General features: G+C 43.8%; 1 protein-coding gene across 1 annotated transcript in view; it reads right to left on the bottom strand.

Annotated features, from left to right (window-relative positions):
• The window catches only part of ARHGEF38 (Rho guanine nucleotide exchange factor 38), a 57,054-nt gene extending 50,704 nt beyond the window's left edge, over positions 1–6,350 (bottom strand). The window contains exon 1 of the mRNA XM_038400640.2: positions 5,948–6,350. Coding sequence (XP_038256568.2) covers positions 5,948–6,149 — 202 coding nt within the window. The 5' untranslated portion in view covers positions 6,150–6,350. The remainder of the gene's footprint in view (positions 1–5,947) is intronic.
• Between the last annotated feature and the right edge of the window lie 11,118 nt (positions 6,351–17,468).

Raw genomic sequence — 17,468 nt, 5'->3', positions numbered from 1 at the left:
AATGAAACACCCACGGTGATCCACAAGTGCCTGGAGAACCATAGAGAAATACCCTTCGATTAACGTACTCGGAGGCTAGGTGGGCTGGTGCCAGAATTGGAATATGCGTCTCATCTATCGCCCCTCCGCAGTTAGGGAAACCCATTTGTGCAAAGCCGGCCATAATGTCATGCACGTTACCCAGAGTCACGGTTCTTCTGAGCAGGATGTGATTAGTAGCCCTGCAAACTTGCATCAACACGATTCCAACAGTTAATTTTCCCACTCCAAACTGGTTAGCGATCGATCAGTAGCTGTCTGGAGTTGACAGCTTCCAGATTGCAATAGCCACCTGCTTTTCCACTGTCAGGGCAGCTCTCAGTTTTGTGTCCTGGCGCCGCAGGGTGGGGGTGAGCTCTGCACACGGTCCTATGAAAATGGCTTTTTTCATCTGAAAGTTCTGCAGCCACTGCCTGTCATCCCAGACTTGCATGATGATGTGATCGCACCACTCAGTGCTTGTTTCCCGAGCCCAAAAGTGGCGTTCCCCGGTGCTGAGCATGTCCATGAATGCCACAAGTAATCTCATGTCGTATGTATTACTTGAGTCAATATCATCTGAGTCCTCACTGTCAGTTTGGATTTTAAGGAGTAACTTGACTGCCAAACATGACGTGCTGGCAAGACTTGTCAGCATATTCCTCAGCAGTTCGGGCTCCATTCCCGCAGACGGAAAAGGAAGACATAGCGCGCAATACAGAAAACGTTGAAAGACGGCGCCAAATGTGGACGGAAGCACAGGGATTGCTGGGATGTGAACCGATGCATCACGGGGCATTGGGACAGGACCCAGAATGCCCCACACTCCCCGCCCCCTTCCCACAAGCCACATCGTCAGAATGAGCATAAGCTTTCGTGAGCTACAGCTCACTTCATCGGATGCATTTGGTGGAAAAAATGTTTTTTTCCACCAAATGCATCCGATGAAGTGAGCTGTAGCTCACGAAAGCTTATGCTCAAATAAATTTGTTAGTCTCTAAGGTGCCACAAGTACTCCTTTTCTTTTTGCGAATACAGACTAACACGGCTGCTACTCTGAAACCTGTGATCGTCAGAATGGGAAGAGATGCTATGTGGGATAGCTGCCCATAATGCACTGCTCCCAATGCTGCTGCAAGTGCTGCAAATGTGGCCACGCCAGTGCGCTTGTAGCTGTCAGTGTGGACAGACTGCAGCGCTTTCCCTACTGCGCTCTCCGAAGGCTGGTTTAACTCAAAGCGCTCTACATCTGCAAGTGTAGCCATCCCTAAGTGTAGACTTGGCTTTGCTTGAGCCCGGATCCTGCAGACACTTATGCATGTGAGTAACTACACTCACTGAACTCGAGTTACTCAGGTACAAAAGTGTTTGTAGGATGGAGGCCTTAGAGTAGCCCAAGCCCAGCTATGATGCAATACATAAATGTTTACATAGATAACAATGACTTTCACTGATGTTGATCCAAGTTTTATAGGAAGGACCATATCTTACTAGAAGGGAGACCAACAATTTGTTTTAAAAACTGACAAACTAACCATTACTTTTTATATGATTTTTAAGGACAGTAGTAATTTCCTCAATTATTCAATCAAAAGCAAATGACATTATTTGCAGGGGACTGGGAGTCAGACGTCCTAAGATTCATCTAAGCACATATAAGAACCCCATCAATGTTTTCTAAATAAATCACAAGCATTAATGAATTATCTTCATGACATCCATGTACTGTAGTAACATATTACCCCCCAGCTTTACCAGGGAGAGAACTGTGGTATAGAGAAATGACTGAGCCAAGGAATCTGTGGCAGATCCAGGAACCAAACTTAGAACTCCTGAATTCCAACCAAGTTCCTTTTTATTTTGGTTCTGCCACTGACTGAGGTGCTCTGTGACATCAATCAGTAGGTGCATAGGTTTACCCATATGTAAATGGGGCTAATAGTACCTTACAGAAGATACTGAGAGACTTGACTGTGAAATTTAAGAATGAAATGATGCTACTGAAGTGCAAAATGTGCAGTCTTTCTCAAAAGGAATTTCTTAAATGAATGGTTTCAGAGTAGCAGCCGTGTTAGTCTGTATTCGCAAAAAGAAAAGGAGTACTTGTGGCACCTTAGAGACTAACAAATTTATTAGAGCATAAGCTTTCGTGAGCTACAGCTCACTTCATCGGATGCATCCGATGAAGTGAGCTGTAGCTCACGAAAGCTTATGCTCTAATAAATTTGTTAGTCTCTAAGGTGCCACAAGTACTCCTTTTCTTTTTTCTTAAATGAATGAAACATCAAGATGTTGAATGACCACTCACACTAGATAAGTGCATTAACTGGATGTTTCTGGTATAATCATTAGTTAACATTTCCATTGCTATGTTGCTAATTAAGTGATTAAGTTTTAAAGTGAAAAGCCTTTACCATGAGAAGTTCACACCTCTTGTAATCCTATTGTTTCAATATCTCGATTCACAAAGCTAACTGAGTGCCCTGGTTATCTTTGCAACCAGAGATCAAGTAACTCTTTTTAGATGAAAGTTTAGATTCTGTAGAAAATGGCAAAATCTAATGGAAATCCATGGGGAGGCCCTAAATCCTTAAGAATTGTGGATTTTTCATGTCTGTAATTCTACTCATACAAATTGCACCCGCTTTTCTTTCGTCCTAACAACCTTTTAAAAGTAAATTCTAGTGCCTGTGAAAGGGCTGGGATGACAACAGCACAGTTATAGCATGGGTTATAGCTGCTCTCATCATCTTCTAGGCCATGTCTATGCTACGGAAGCACAGCAAGGGCGCAGCTTCGGTAGCACCTTAGTGTAGACGCTTCCTACATTGACCGAAGGAGTTTCTACATCAATTGTAGTTAATCCACCTCTTCGAGAAGTGGAGAGAATTCTTGGGTCAATCTAGCCATGTCTACACTGGGGGTAGGTCAACCTGACTATAACATAGGATGATATCACTTTTAAGTGTAGCCAAGCCCCAGTGAATATTCTGCTTCGATTGATGTGGCTACCATCACTCAGAGATGGTGTTTGTTCAGCAATGGAAAAAACCCCTTCCTGCATCTACACTATGGGGTTATGTAGTCACTAGCTAGGTCAATCTAAAGGCTTGTCTACACTGGCACTTTACAGCGCTGCAACTTTCTTGCTCAGGGGTGTGAAAAAACAAGCCTGAGCACTGCAAGTTTCGGCACTGTAATGTGCCAATATAGACAGTGCACCAGCGCTGGGTAGCTACGCCCCTCATGAAGGTGGTTTTTTTAGAGAGCCCTATTTTGCACCAGTACAGTGCACCTACGTTAGGGGTTTCAACTGGTGTTGCACAGTCAAAACTCTCACAAATTTTCCTAATATAAACAGGCTTCACTTAAATACAAGTTCTTCAATTGTAGACAAGACCTTTCATGTGTGAGGCCTTCTCAACAGGATTGACTGGCCACATCTGTCAAGCTAGCATTTTTCACTTAAACTAAAATTCCTTAAACCCTGCCTCTGCCCCCCCAAAAAAACACTACCAGAGAATGTTTGATAAGACACTGTTCACGAAAGCTTCTGTAGATCTTATTTTTATTAACAAGTTTGACCAGCCCTACAGATTTCCTTCCCCACAAATAAACCCTGAATTATCTCTGCTAAAGATCTGCTAAGTGTAAATTTGCATGGCCCTTTCCAAACTAGTTACAGTTCATTTTGCTATCAAGAATGACAATTCAGTAGAAGAGGAGTATAGTTCTGAAACTCAGTAGCCCTGATCTTCTCTCACTTTGTTAGTTTTGCACAGCTGTAACTCCATAGACTTCTGTGACTTCCTCACTCCTGATTTACATTAGTATAAGTGAGAAGAGACTCAAGCCTAATGTGTGAGAAGAGAAGGAGCAGCACCTTCAACAAAGATCACCTATCATGTATTCTGGTATATGCTAATACTTAAAAAGAAAAGGAGTACTTGTGGCACCTTAGAGACTAACAAATTTATTAGAGCATAAGCTTTCGTGAGCTACAGCTCACTTCATTGGATGCATTTGGCTCCTCTGTTTTTTCCACCAAATGCATCCGATGAAGTGAGCTGTAGCTCACGAAAGCTTATGCTCTAATAAATTTGTTACTCTCTAAGGTGCCACAAGTACTCCTTTTCTTTTTGCGAATACAGACTAACACGGCTGCTACTCTGAAGCAAGGTAGGCTAATTCCAGCAGTTAACAAGAATATCAGAGGAACAGTGGGGGGTGGGGTGGGAGGGCACCATGAAAGGTTTTCCTCCTTTTCCCCCCTCCCCGCTGCTGGTGATGGCTTATCTTAAGTGATCACTCTCCTTACAGTGTGTGTGTGTATAAACCCATTGTTTTATGTTCTCTGTGTGTGTGTATATAAATCTCTCCTCTGTTTTTTCCACCAAATGCATCCGATGAAGTGAGCTGTAGCTCACGAAAGCTTATGCTCTAATAAATTTGTTAGTCTCTAAGGTGCCACAAATACTCCTTTTCTTTTTGTGAATACAGACTAACACGGCTGCTACGCTAATACTTAAGTTCCTTTTCTCTTTGGACAGAACAATTAAGTTAGATTTTTCCCACTTTACTAATACAGTTATATTATTAATACTGTTTTTTCAAAATATTAAGCTGTAAGTAACTCAAATTCCAAAACATGATTTGTTTTTCAAAGCAGCAGCAAATTAACTAATAGTGAATTCTTCCTTAAAGTCAGTATTGCGGAGAGGAAAAATTAACCTAAGATATTAACCTAAAGCTCTTCATACTTCTTACTACATCTGAATAGATTGCATTTTAGTCACTGGAAGGGAATGTCATCATCAAACCTGTTAACTGCATTTCAACAGATCAGTAGCTATGTACATTATATTTTCTGTTTGAGGGAATGCTATTCCTTTATTAAATGCCCCAAAACCATACATATTGTAGTAAAACACATTACTGCTTTATTCTCTGATACAAGATTATTGCCATGAAAGGTATTCTGATGGCATAGTTCATCTAACTATTAGTGGTTTGAGCATTGGCCTGCTAAACCCAGGGTTGTGAGTTCAATCCTTGAGGGGGCCATTTAGGGATCTGGGGCAAAAACTGGGGATTGGTCCTGCTTTGAGCAATGGGTTGGACTAGATGACCTCCTGAGGTCCCTTCCAACCCTGATATTCTATGATTAGTACTGTTATAGTAGTACCCAAAAGCCCCAATTGTGAATTGAACAAACACAGAAATAAGACAATTCCTGTCCCCAAGGGTTTATATAAAACATTTATGTAATTTTACAGGTTTCTGCATAATTTGAAGAACTGGTCTGAATTTCCAGCCAATTCAGAGATTGACAAAATTTGGCAATTTTGGAGTCAGATAATTCATGGATTTGAAAAGTCATTATAGGTTTATAATTTGAATCAGAGTCACCATTAAAGGCATGTAGTTGGATATACTTGAAATTCAGACATATGCAATCTAGATAAGAGATGAAAACACACATTTTTCTTTTAAATTTAATCAAGCTTTAACTTAAACAAAAATATCCCTTGCCACCTCTATTAGTTTGACAGGGTATATCCCATTCCACAAAATACTACCTGCTCATGCGGAGACATATTTTCAAAATAGTGAAGAACTGGTAGATAATATGGCTAACATGTAGAGTAGGATTTCAGTTCCATGTATATTTTGTACATAGGTTTTAAAAAGCTGGGCGTCATATGAATCCCATTTGGAATCCTGTGCAAGTGACATTATTTATAAATATAAAACCAGGAATGGTTACCAGAGTGGAGGAGGAGGGGGAGAATGGTCACTTAGATTTTAAGCTTTTTGAGACAGGGACTTCTGGCTTGTTCCCTATTTCTAGGGTGCCTAGCACAATGGGGTCCTGGTTTGTGATAGGGCTGCAATACAACTAATAAATAAGTCATTTTTTTCCCATTACCTTGTAACTTCTGGCTGTATTCCGTCCTGTCAGATTGGCTCCTCCTCAAAGTGCCAGAGTTACCCTGGTCCACACAAACACTGGTCTCAACAACGGTGTCTGTCTTCCTTCTCTCCAACATGTACAGCCTGTGCTTCAAGAAGGTCAAATTCTTCCTCTGGGCTCCCAGGCCCCCTTTCCCAGGGGCTGCTTTGGTTTCCATTTTCAGCAGTGACAACCCTCTTCCTTGGGAGACTGTCGATTCTTAGGGAGCTGAGTTTAGTGCTCGTTTCCCAGGCGAGTGCAAAAGCTGCCTATCAGCTCAGCTCACCTGTCTTTGACGCCACAAGTTCACTTGTTCCCTGGCTCAGGTTGCCTGCCACCTCGACTGCAGCCTCGCCGGGCTCCACCCCTATGAAGTCATCCTCTGCTGCCCTTGGAGCCTGGCTGGGCAACCTGCCACCTGCTACCTGAGAGGCCAGCAGCCCGGGGTCGGGCAAAGGGAAGGGCTGCGCTAGCAAGCCGCGCTCGGGGTGACCTCGATGTTTGTGGGCAATGGGCCCCTTCTGAACACAGATGTATGCCCCAGGGACAAACTAGGCTTTAAAAATCGCTGTATGGATGGTGACAGGAAAGAGTCTCTGAAACCCCCCCCCCCCCCCCCGGCTCCTGGGGCTGTGCCTGTCTCCGCTGAGCGATTTGCACCGGTGAGGTGGGGAAGCCTGTGCGCACTGTTCTGCATGGCAGGCAGCGACCACACACAGCAGGCTCGCGCTCTGCTTCGCCTCCATTCGGAGCCGAGCAAACCAAAGCTGAGGTGAATCCGTTTACAGCGGCTGCCCTGGAGGCTTTCCCCGTCTCTGTGTTCATGCGACAGGAACTTAGTGCACCAGGAACTTACCCCATGGCTTTTCCTTTCTCCATTGTCAGTGTGAACAGGCAACTCAGCACAGGAGACCTCCCCCCTCTCCCACCCAGCCCCTTCTCCCTCCCAGGGACTAGAGGGGAGGCACTCTTGTGCAGTGGTTTCCAACCTGTGGTCCGCAGAATATGTCTAAGGTTTTCAATGGGGTCGACACCTCCATCTGAAATATTTTAGGGGTCCGCAAATGAAAAAAGGCTGAAAACCACTGGTCTAGAACTAGAAAGGAAATTCTCTCTCTCTCTCTCTGTGTGTGTGTGTGAAATGGGTAATGAAAAAGTTGCCTGAGGTGGGACACTGAATCCACCTGAGGGCTTGCCTAGATTAGGGAAACTGGCATGTTTCGCACTGGTACCCTGTGACTATGTGTGGCGGATTGTACTGGTATGACTATTACACCACTGCAGATATCCCTGTCCTACATAAGCCCTAATGCAGCCAAGACAAAAGTAACACAGAACATGACGAAGGACCAGGAAAAATATAAGTGCCATGAAGGGAGAGGAGAAGGGATAGTGGAACTAGGGGAAAGATATACACAAAGGACTACTTGTGGCACCTTAGAGACTAACAAATTTATTAGAGCATAAGCTTTTGTGAGCTACAGCTCACTGCATCGGATGCATTGAAAGCTTATGCTCTAATAAATTTGTTAGTCTCTAAGGTGCCACAAGTACTCCTTTTCTTTTTGCAAATACAGACTAACACGGCTGCTACTCTGACACAAAGGACTGTACTCCTAATTATTTCCTCCTGGTGTCTGACTTTGAGATCTCTGGATGAAAAACATTATATAAACTTGCTTCAATACATCTGGGCAGACTCCCACCTGCACTGACTTCAGTGGCTATTGCGTCAAGCCCTGTAAGAGATTATAGTGTTATTTTCAGTTGTGCCTGGCATTTTGAACACTGACATGTAACCTGTCTGAGAGGGTCTAATCAACAGAGTTAAAAACACCAGCAGCTGGTAAATCATCTGCATTAGGACCTTGCCTACACTAGGGACCCAACTCCACCATTGGTGGCAAGCAATGGATGTAGCTGCACTGATGCTCTGGCCTAAGGCCTCATCCTCACAAAGAGATGGAGTTGTAGCACCCATCTTATACTGTCTGCATAGGTTCTTATACTGCATTTAACACTGTAGTATCTGAGCACCTTCCTGTAGTCCATAAGTAATGTGACTACTACCATACTATAAACTATAACATGCCTATAGTTTGATCACTGCAGCTGAGGACTGCAGTGAAACAGCAACAAGAAAAGATGCAGTGCGGCAGTTCTTGTGCCTCATTTCAACATTTATTTTTCCTCAAATGCCTCAGGCTGTGAAGCAGCAGGAGTCCATTGTCCTGTGATAATTGTTCTTATTTCATTGACATTACCTCTTAATTAAAGCTCCTAGTTTCTTCTAAGTGATGAAACTAAAGGATTACAAAACTATTAAATGAATTAGCATGCTAAATGCAGCAGTTTGTTAGTGCTGCGTGAAATGCCCACCCCTAACACCTAATAGAAGAATAAAGCAGTTAAAGGTTTACTGTGAAGACTTTGTGTATACCAAGAGCATACATATAAGAGATCTCCCTTACATTTTAAATTGCCCTAAATACCTCTAGTCAGTATGTTAAATAATACAAGTTTCTTAAAGGTGACAACTGCTCTGGATGCCCTGGTAAGAAAAGTGTGAAGGCAAGCAGACATGTGGTGGTGTGATAAATTGCAGAGCCTTAAGGATCTCAACAGTGAACAATAGATTAAGGTGGGGGAGCTCACTGGCCAGTTCTTTTCATTTGATGCTTTATGAACTCTCCCTGATCATGGTTGTCAGGGTCCATGACTTCCATCATTTTCATGTGGTTTTATTATATTTATAAGTAACGAATTTTTGGGGAAGAGACTACTTTTCATGTAGGCAGGTAGATGTGGTAGTAAACTATGGAACAAACATTATTCAATCCTGGGCTTCATTGGAGGATCTGCCCAACTTACCAAGGATTATGACCAAGTTTCACATTTAATAAAGTTTAGTCAGCTGTTTACTGTTACAGCTACCTATCCAGAAGCAAATATATTCTCCCCCTTCCCAAAAATCATTCTCCAGAGTAAAACTGTCTTCCCTTTGCAAGGATGCTGTTTCAGGAATCATGGTTGCATTATGCTGTTTGCTGCATTATTTGTCCTTGCAATGTCTTAAGGATCCACACAACACCATTACTTTTGATGGAACCCTTCTGAAGTATCCACATACAAGACAGCTTTCTGGAACTCCTGAAGTACCTGCTGCATTCTGTCCAGCACTGTTACTGAAAATAGGAACTTTTAGGTAATTTCTCAACTCAAAGGCATTGCACTGTGGGTTGAAGTTAGGGATTGTGACTTCCTGTGCACACTGCAGACAAACCATTGTCCTGGTTCAGCCAGCCATGAGCCAAAAAACTTCATCACAGGGGCCTCCACAACTGGTGCAACCAATGTTTAGTAAAAACAAAAGTCCTGTGTGATAGCCCAGATTGGAGGATGGAGGTTTGGGGTATGTAACAACAAGATACCAGGTTTTAACTAGATACCCTTGTAAACTATTTATTCTCCTTCATTCTACAATGCTTTATCTGGCTTGCAATAAAACTTACACAAAACATTACCAGAACTCTCTGTGAACTGCTTCAGCTTAGCTGCTAAACACAATGCATGATAGAACTAAAGAAATAACTCAAACTCTAGAAATTATTCCTGTTCCATTCCAACCTTAAGACCAATTAGTGAATGGATTATATTAAAGTTTAAACAAATTACATGTGTTTTTTTAAATTAAGGTGAAATCTGCCTAATCCCCCCACACCTTGTCTTCATGTAATTCTTAGAAAATTGGAATCTAGTTGATGTTTGCATTCATATGAGTTATTTATAAATTGTGATATTTAAGAGACAGGTGCTGATCTCAACATGGAAAATATTGGCATTGTGTTCCCAAGCAACGGTATTAGGTTATTGTTGTGTGGTCAATGATAATCTTTATCTGGATCCAGAGACATAAATGAACCAGAAGCACCATCAAGACTCTGATAGCCAGTAAGTAAGCAAACGGTTATTTGTTTTTGTGACTCCTCACAGCTGTTACATGCTATTTCTTTATAAACTACTGAAAATAATGTATTTGGACTTCTGTGCATTTATACAAAATAATGGGCTTGGTTAACTACCATTTTTAATTTCAACGAATTTATACCTGTTTAAAGCTGTAGTAATGCAGTGGTGAACCATTTTCAATTTTATTATTGAAACTGGACCGTCTAAACCATGGACTATTTTAATCTAATCAAGGCTAAGGGACAAACTTTGTTACATTACACCAGGACAACTCCACTAGTGTTACTGCAGTTACAATGGCTTAATTTGTCCGGGATCACCATGGTGAAATACCCCATTCTGTTGAACTCAAATGCCTAGGTTGGAAAGGCAAATAATAGGCATGTGGGTTCCATCAGTAGTCCCAATACTATTTGGGAGCCCCAACCATGCAAATCCATCAGTAACCCGCTTGGCATTGCTAAGATGTAGGACTGAGGGCAGCAGCACCCTCTTGATAGATGGGGGCACTGAATGGCTAGGGACCGAAGGGCTAGGTAGCAGTTCTGCAGAAAAGGACCTAGGGGTTACAGTGGACAAGAAGCTGAATATGAGTCAACAGTGTGCCGTAGTTGCCAAGAAGGCTAATGGCATTTTGGGCTGTATAAGTAAGGGCATTGCTAGCAGATCGAGGGATGTGATCATTCCCCTCTATTCAACATTGGTGAGGCCTTATCTGGAGTACTCTGTCCAGTTTTGGGCCCCGCACTACAAGAAGGATGTGGAAGAATTGGAAAGAGTCCAGCAGAGGCAACAAAAATGATTAGGGGACTGGAGCACAAGACTTATGAGGAGAGGCTGAAGGAACTGGGATTGTTTAGTCTGCAGAAGAGAAGAATGAGGGGGGATTTGATAGCTGCTTTCAACTACCTGAAGCAGAGTTCTGAAGAGGATGGATTTAGACTGTTCTCAGTCATACCAGATGACAGAACAAGGAGTAATGGTCTCAAATTGCAGTGGGGGAGATTTAGGTTGGATGTTAGGAAAAACTTTTTCATTAGGAGGGTGGTGAAGCACTGGAATGGGTTACCTAGGGAGGTGGTGGAATCTCCTTCCTTAGAGGTTTTCAAGGTCAGGCTTGACAAAGCCCTGGCTGGGATGATTTAGTTGGGGATTGGTCCTGCTTTGAGCAGGGGGTTGGACTAGATGACCTCCTGAGGTCCCTTCCAACCCGGATATTCTATGATTCTATGATATGCACACCAAACTGGTAAGATAGGCACTGATAACAATTGGGGGTAGTAACCTTCCAATAGAAACAGCCAAATGCTCCTCAGCACTGAGAAGAACTCCCATATTGGTATTCTGACATTGCAGCTTCAGGGTGAGCTCTGCACAGATACTTAAACTGTAAATTCTTTGGAGCAGGGCCTGCCTTTTTGTTCTGTATTTGCACAATGCCTCACACAATGGAGTCCTAGTCTGCTCCTGGGACTCGTAGGCACTATGATACAAGTCACCCTGCTCCAGCACTGAAGGGGTTAAAACAGCCCTGGGAAAGGGCTGCCTGGGGGAGCCAATAGGAAAAGGCAGGGAAGCAGCCAATCAGGGCCAGGCTGAGCCCTATAAAAGAGCTGCAAGGCCAGAGGAGCTGAGGAGCCTCATTCTAGTCCTAGAGTGGGAAGGGCTAGCTGCTTGAGAGGAAGGTACCTGAAGTAGAGCAGTGCTGGGGAAGGCAAGAGTAGCTGGGGCGCTCCAGCCTTGTAAACCCCCAGGCTGCAGGCCTTGTTAAAGGCCCAAAAAGGTACTGGGGCTGCAGAGGGGCAGCCTGGGAATAGGCAAAGGCAGCAGGTCCTAACCCCTTGCCAATGATGAGTGGCCATGACAAACTGCAGTCTGTTTCAGTGAGTGGGGGCTAGATGGAAACTAGCAGTAGCCACTGAGGCAAGGTGGGTTTATAGGGTTGGGGGTTCCCCTGGGAGGGGAAACCCAGAGTATGGGGGTACTGCTGGGGGCAGAACCCTGAGGTAAAGGGTTACTGAGGTCTAGCAGGGACACGGGGCCTGAGGCAGGCAAGACACTTGCTGGCAGAGGGTGCTCTGAAGGCTGGAAAGAGCTAATTCCCAAGATGACCAGCAGGAGGTGCTGTGCCAGTGAGTTGTCGCTTTGCTACACTTCCACATTCTGAAGTTCTTGCTGCTTCTGTTGGCTGTCTCAATTCTGCAGCACTATATCCTGTCCCACCAGTTAGTGTTAGCTGGGCAAGCCTAGAAGCAGCACTCCACCAAGTGAAACCATTCTAGGAAAATGTCATGCAGAAGTAACAGCTTGATTTCCTCCTTTTCCTCTTTCAGGAACCAAACAGCATCACAGCAGTTCTGTTGGGGGGGGGGGGGGGGGTGTCTCAATTCATCCAAAGCCATCTGGCTGTGTGACTGCCAATACATCTAGAGCACCCTGTTTTTATCAATGATTGTCAGTCATGCCACTCTGTGTTTTCTCCAGGCTATCTGACAGCAGTTTGAAAATGGTACTACCTCACTAAAACCATATAAATTATGGAATAACAAAATTGCATGATTCCTTCCTGATAATTTGACCCTAACCCCAAGAATTCCAGTAGGATATGGCAAGTGTCCTACAATGCAAGGAAAAATCATGGTAGAACATTGTGTAATGGGGCAGGTTACAATTGCACCATTGGACAGCTGCCAGATTGCTATGAAGTAATTTAATAAAAGCATAGAGTTACATGGACACACAATGATTCATCAGGGAAGTGGCAAAAGTCAGCATATGCAAAATTCACTTTTGGTGAAGTTATAATGGGAAAACGTACACAGAAAATCTTTCCTGTTAGACAAGGCCTAAGAGCAGAATTTGTTGGATTAGTTTTTAATTCTTGAAATGTAAATAGTGTTTAAGGGCCATTTTGGTCCCTTCAATGTCAATGGAATTTTTGCCACTAATTTCAGTGAAGCCAGGATTTCAACATACGGTTCTGTAAGGGTGAAATTCACCCGTTCACAGGTTAGCACAAAGCATATGCACTAAAAATAGAGTTTAAGTTTATGCTCACACTTCAAGCTTGAGGTGTGATTCCCAGCTTCAGAAGACCTACCCTTGCTATCTCTGGTTGAGCTAGTCGCAGGGGTTCTCAAACTGGGGGTTGGGAGCCCTCAGGGGATCGCAAGTATTACATGGGGGGGGGTCATGAGCTATCAGCCTCCACCCCAAACCCTGTTTTGTATCCAGCATTCATAATGGTGTTAAATATATAAAAGTGTTTTTAATTTATAAGGGGGGAGTCGCACTCGGAGGCTTGCCATGTGAAAGGGGTCACCAGTACAAAAGTTTGAGAACTACTGAGCTAGTGCACTAAAACAGTGTGTAGCTGCCATGATGTGAGCTGCAGGACAGGCTCTGCCCTGAGTAGGCCTAGGATCTCCAAAGGGGACATCCTTGGGGTGGCTAGCCTGTCCTGCAGCTTCCGCCACAGCAGCTATGCACTATTTTTTAATGCACTAGCTCAATGAGATTTAGCATGGGTATGTCTCCTCAAGCTGGGAATCATACCTCCAGCTCAAAGTGTCGATGTAGCCTTAGAGGTGCATAGGTTTGCACTAGCCCTCTGCACAGGGCTCACTTGCACTCAGCGTAATCTTAGATGGGATTGTAGTCACAACAATCTCCAAAGGAGCTTCATTTGCTTTTCTCTCCATGGGCCTACTTCTCTGAAACAGAGAAACAATACGCTGTGTGAAGAGCCACTCCCTGCACTTGCTGTTTGAAATTTCTTTGCCCTCGGTTCACACAGGTGTAAATGACTACACGTGGCAGAAGGTGGAGAATCAGAACCTACAATGATGACGTCCCCAAGAACTACTTTCTTGTCTGCCAGCTACATAAGTAGAGAAAATAGAGTTCAGATGTCTCTTAGCCCCTGGTCTCTGTAAAAGTAGGTATTGCTGCACGTATCTTTTTTTCTGTCAGCTATCACTCTGATGGCATGCAAAATGTTAGGTGTACTAACTCACCCATTGGAGAGTAAAGTTGAGCTATAAATAGTGATAAGATCTACCACATGACTGCATCTCAGAGGACTTTGAGCACTGGAACCTATTCATTAAAAGTTGTTGGTATATATACAATATATGTCCTCAGCTAAACCATAAGATAAAAATATGATAGATCTGGGATTAAAGTGGCAAAAATGGGTGGAAGTAGGAGTCTGCTTCTTGATTTTTTGTCATGATGAACAATTCAAAGCTAGTTACCTTTACACATACACTGAAAGAGTTCCCAAATGAACTGAGAAAGCTACTGAGAAAGTAATAAGAACCCAAACCCATGAAGTGTTTGGCATATGAGTGTCCCCTTGCCTCTCGCTGTTGATCTTGCCAGAGGGAGCTTCCAGTACAGAAAATAAGTCTTTAAAAGTAAGTGACCAGTGGCAGCTTGCTTGCTTTTTAGCCACTTCTATTGCAGATGTTTATGTGACATTAATGAAGCTATTTTCTCTTGAAGGAGCTGGGGGACTGTGGGATTTTTCAGAGCTCAAGTTAGCAGGCCGTGCAACCAGGGAAGCAGCACTGCCTATCTTTCATCCTTGAATAAAGACTGCCTGAGTATACACATACAGAAATGTTATGTATTGTAGAGGCGGACAAGGTATTCAAAAGGAAACACCAGGAGAGGGGCAGGGTGGATGGTTACAGGAGGGCCATCAGGAAGCACTGCAGACCTGCATCAGTGAGAGTGGACACAGACTGGAGGGGATGATACAGCAGAATCTGTTGCAGCAATCTCCCTGAATGTAATGACAGGATTGTCAAAGCCAAAAAGGCAAAACTCTAAACCACTTTCCATTCTTGCCAAGGCTCGCCTCAGTATTCTCCACATTTGTCCTTGTCTGTGACCCAGCCCATTTAGGGCCTTGTCTGCCCGAAGAAAGAAAAATACAGGTCGGGGTATGTAGGCTTTCTGGTATTGGTGTGGCAAAAGGACCTGTCACGGAGTCACTGGGTGATGCTCTGGAACTACTCCATAAGAAGCCAGTCAGGACTCTGGGGGAGCAAGCCTCCTCTCTTTGAGCATACTGTCTCCAGGGCAAGAAGCTTACACAGCTTCGACCTTCCTGTGTCTGACCTCAGAGCATTTAGCATCCCCTTCTCGCACTGTGCACTTCCCACAGCAAGTCTGCACAGGTGGGACTCCTGAGAAAGTCAGAGGACCTTGTACCCCAACTCCGCAGTCAGATGTGACTCAGCCAGCCAGTAAAACAGAAGGTTTATTAGACAACAGGAACATGGTCTAAAACAGAGTTTGTAGGTACTGAGACCAGGACCCCTCAGTCAGGTGCATCTTGGGGGTAGGGAGCCCAGACCCCTGCCAGCTCTAAACTGAGACTCTTCCAGCCCCTCCTCTGGCCTTTATTTCTTTCCTGGGCCAGGAGTCCACCTGATCTTTGTTCTCCAACACCTTCAGTTGGCACCTTTGCCGGGGAGGGGCCCAGGTCATCAGTTGCCAGGAGACAGGGTGTCGGCCATTCTCTGTGCAGACAGCATCACACTAGCCCTGTAGAGCTCTGCAACAATCACACCCCCTTATCCCACCACCTACATGCTTAAGAAAGGCATAGGGGAAACTGAGGCACCCCCACAGTATTCGGAGAAAGCATTAAGAATATTTCCACTTCGTCACAGGACTTCTGTTTCTAAATCCTTGTGGTAAAGCTTGTAGACCATTTCCCACTGCTGCATTGACCTGCCATGCAGTGCAAGTCTCAAACCCAGAGGTTACCAAGTGAGAGCAGTTGATACCACGCGAACAGGAGCTACACCCCTGATTCAGTGAGACCAGCAGACTGCTGCTTGGTCACTTCTTAGCATAAAGCTTCCACACCCCATGTTGCTAGGCTCCTGCCAGTCAGTCTTCCTGCCTCCTCCTTTGGTTCCCTCTCCTTGTTCCTGTTGCGTTGTCTTGACCCTGCTACCTTGCCCTAACTCTAGTTATTGACTCTGCCTTGACCCTTGTTTTGACACTGGTTTGATCTTATGTTGGATCATATTAAATAAGTTCTGTATTAAAATCACAAATGAGTTTGATTCCCCATAGTTTAAATTCCAGGGTATTACTAATTAAGCGGTCTCTTGGTTTTTGGTACTGTTTCTCTCCCTCTCTGTGTGAAACTTGCAAGCTGCTAATTGTGTTAGTACATTCTAAACAGAGTCTGTTCTCAAAGGAATTCTTTGTAACAACAACTACTCACACAGAGAGAGACTCAAAGCAATACTCTGTAACAACAGAAACAGCACCTAGAGACTCCCCACCCTTTTGTTGTATTCATCTCGCTTTAACAATTGTGATTAAAATAGAGATAGAGGATGTATGTGGATGGATGCTTGGTGTGGATAATAACTGAATGATCAGGGAGGTGCCAACCTAAGAATCCAGTGTCCATCGGCTGAAGAAGACGTCAAGAGGAAATAACCAGAGGACCTCCAGAGGGCAGACTGGAATCCACCCAACAGCCTCAAGAATGGGAGAACCAAAGAACAAGATAACATCTGGCAGCATGGAGACGTCAGGAATGTGCCATCTGCTGATTGACTCAGCAACGGCATGATGAAGCAATTCCCATAGACTGGCATAGGAAGAAATTCCTATAAAAATGGGCCCTAGAAAGTGAGAACTTTGGGGTCTGATTCTGCAAACCAACTTCCAGGAGCGTCAGATGAGCATCTGACAAGGCCCTGCTCCCTCCTCATGTCCAGGTCATCTGGCCAGTGGCTTGGCATGAGCAACTCTAAGGCTGGTAACTATGATAACAATCTTGCAGAACTTGTGTGTGTGTGTGTGTGTGTATGAATTGAATAAATATGAAATCAAATGGAATGTTATAGCTATAACTAACTGCTTACTATGATTCTTTCTGTATTCACAATAAATGTGGCATTTTGCCTTTTCCCCTTTAATAAGATTCTGCTGGTTATTATTTTATTGGTATAACATTTGGTGTGGGTTCTAACTCTGGCTGTGACCCCTGACGCTACTCTAGGTTCTGACCATTAGGTCAGACTGCCCACATACAGGCCCTGATGTTATCTCAGCCACTGACCAGGGACTGGGAGTGAAGAATGATGAAGCCTATCCCTACCTTAAAAACTAGTGATAATTATGGACTGGGACACTGCCCAATCTGCATTGGGACAAGCTGGAAAGTATGGAATCCAGGGTTTCAGTGCTGTAATTTATAAAGGCAGAATGACTTGTCCAGTCTTTGCTTTCACCATTCTTAATGGCTTCCTTCTATTTTTATTATCGTAATTAAAAAATTAATTCTCAAATTAAAAATAAAATGCTAATACCTCGTTGTTCCTGTTGGGAGAAATCATGACCCAAATTTGCATTTTGCTCACTTTGATCTCTATACTTTTCTTTTTAATGAGGAGGAAAAGTAAATTTGTTAAGCAAGGGCTAATCCTGGCTTTTTCTTTGTTAGGGGATCGTAGCAGCACTCTTCTCCCAAGAAAATATTCTGACTTGA

This window comes from Dermochelys coriacea, chromosome 4 (genome assembly GCF_009764565.3).
Source record: "Dermochelys coriacea isolate rDerCor1 chromosome 4, rDerCor1.pri.v4, whole genome shotgun sequence".
In the NCBI taxonomy this organism is placed as follows: Eukaryota; Metazoa; Chordata; order Testudines; family Dermochelyidae; genus Dermochelys; species Dermochelys coriacea.
The sequence above is the reverse complement of the archived record's forward strand: the minus strand, read 5'-3'. Positions and strand labels throughout refer to the sequence as shown.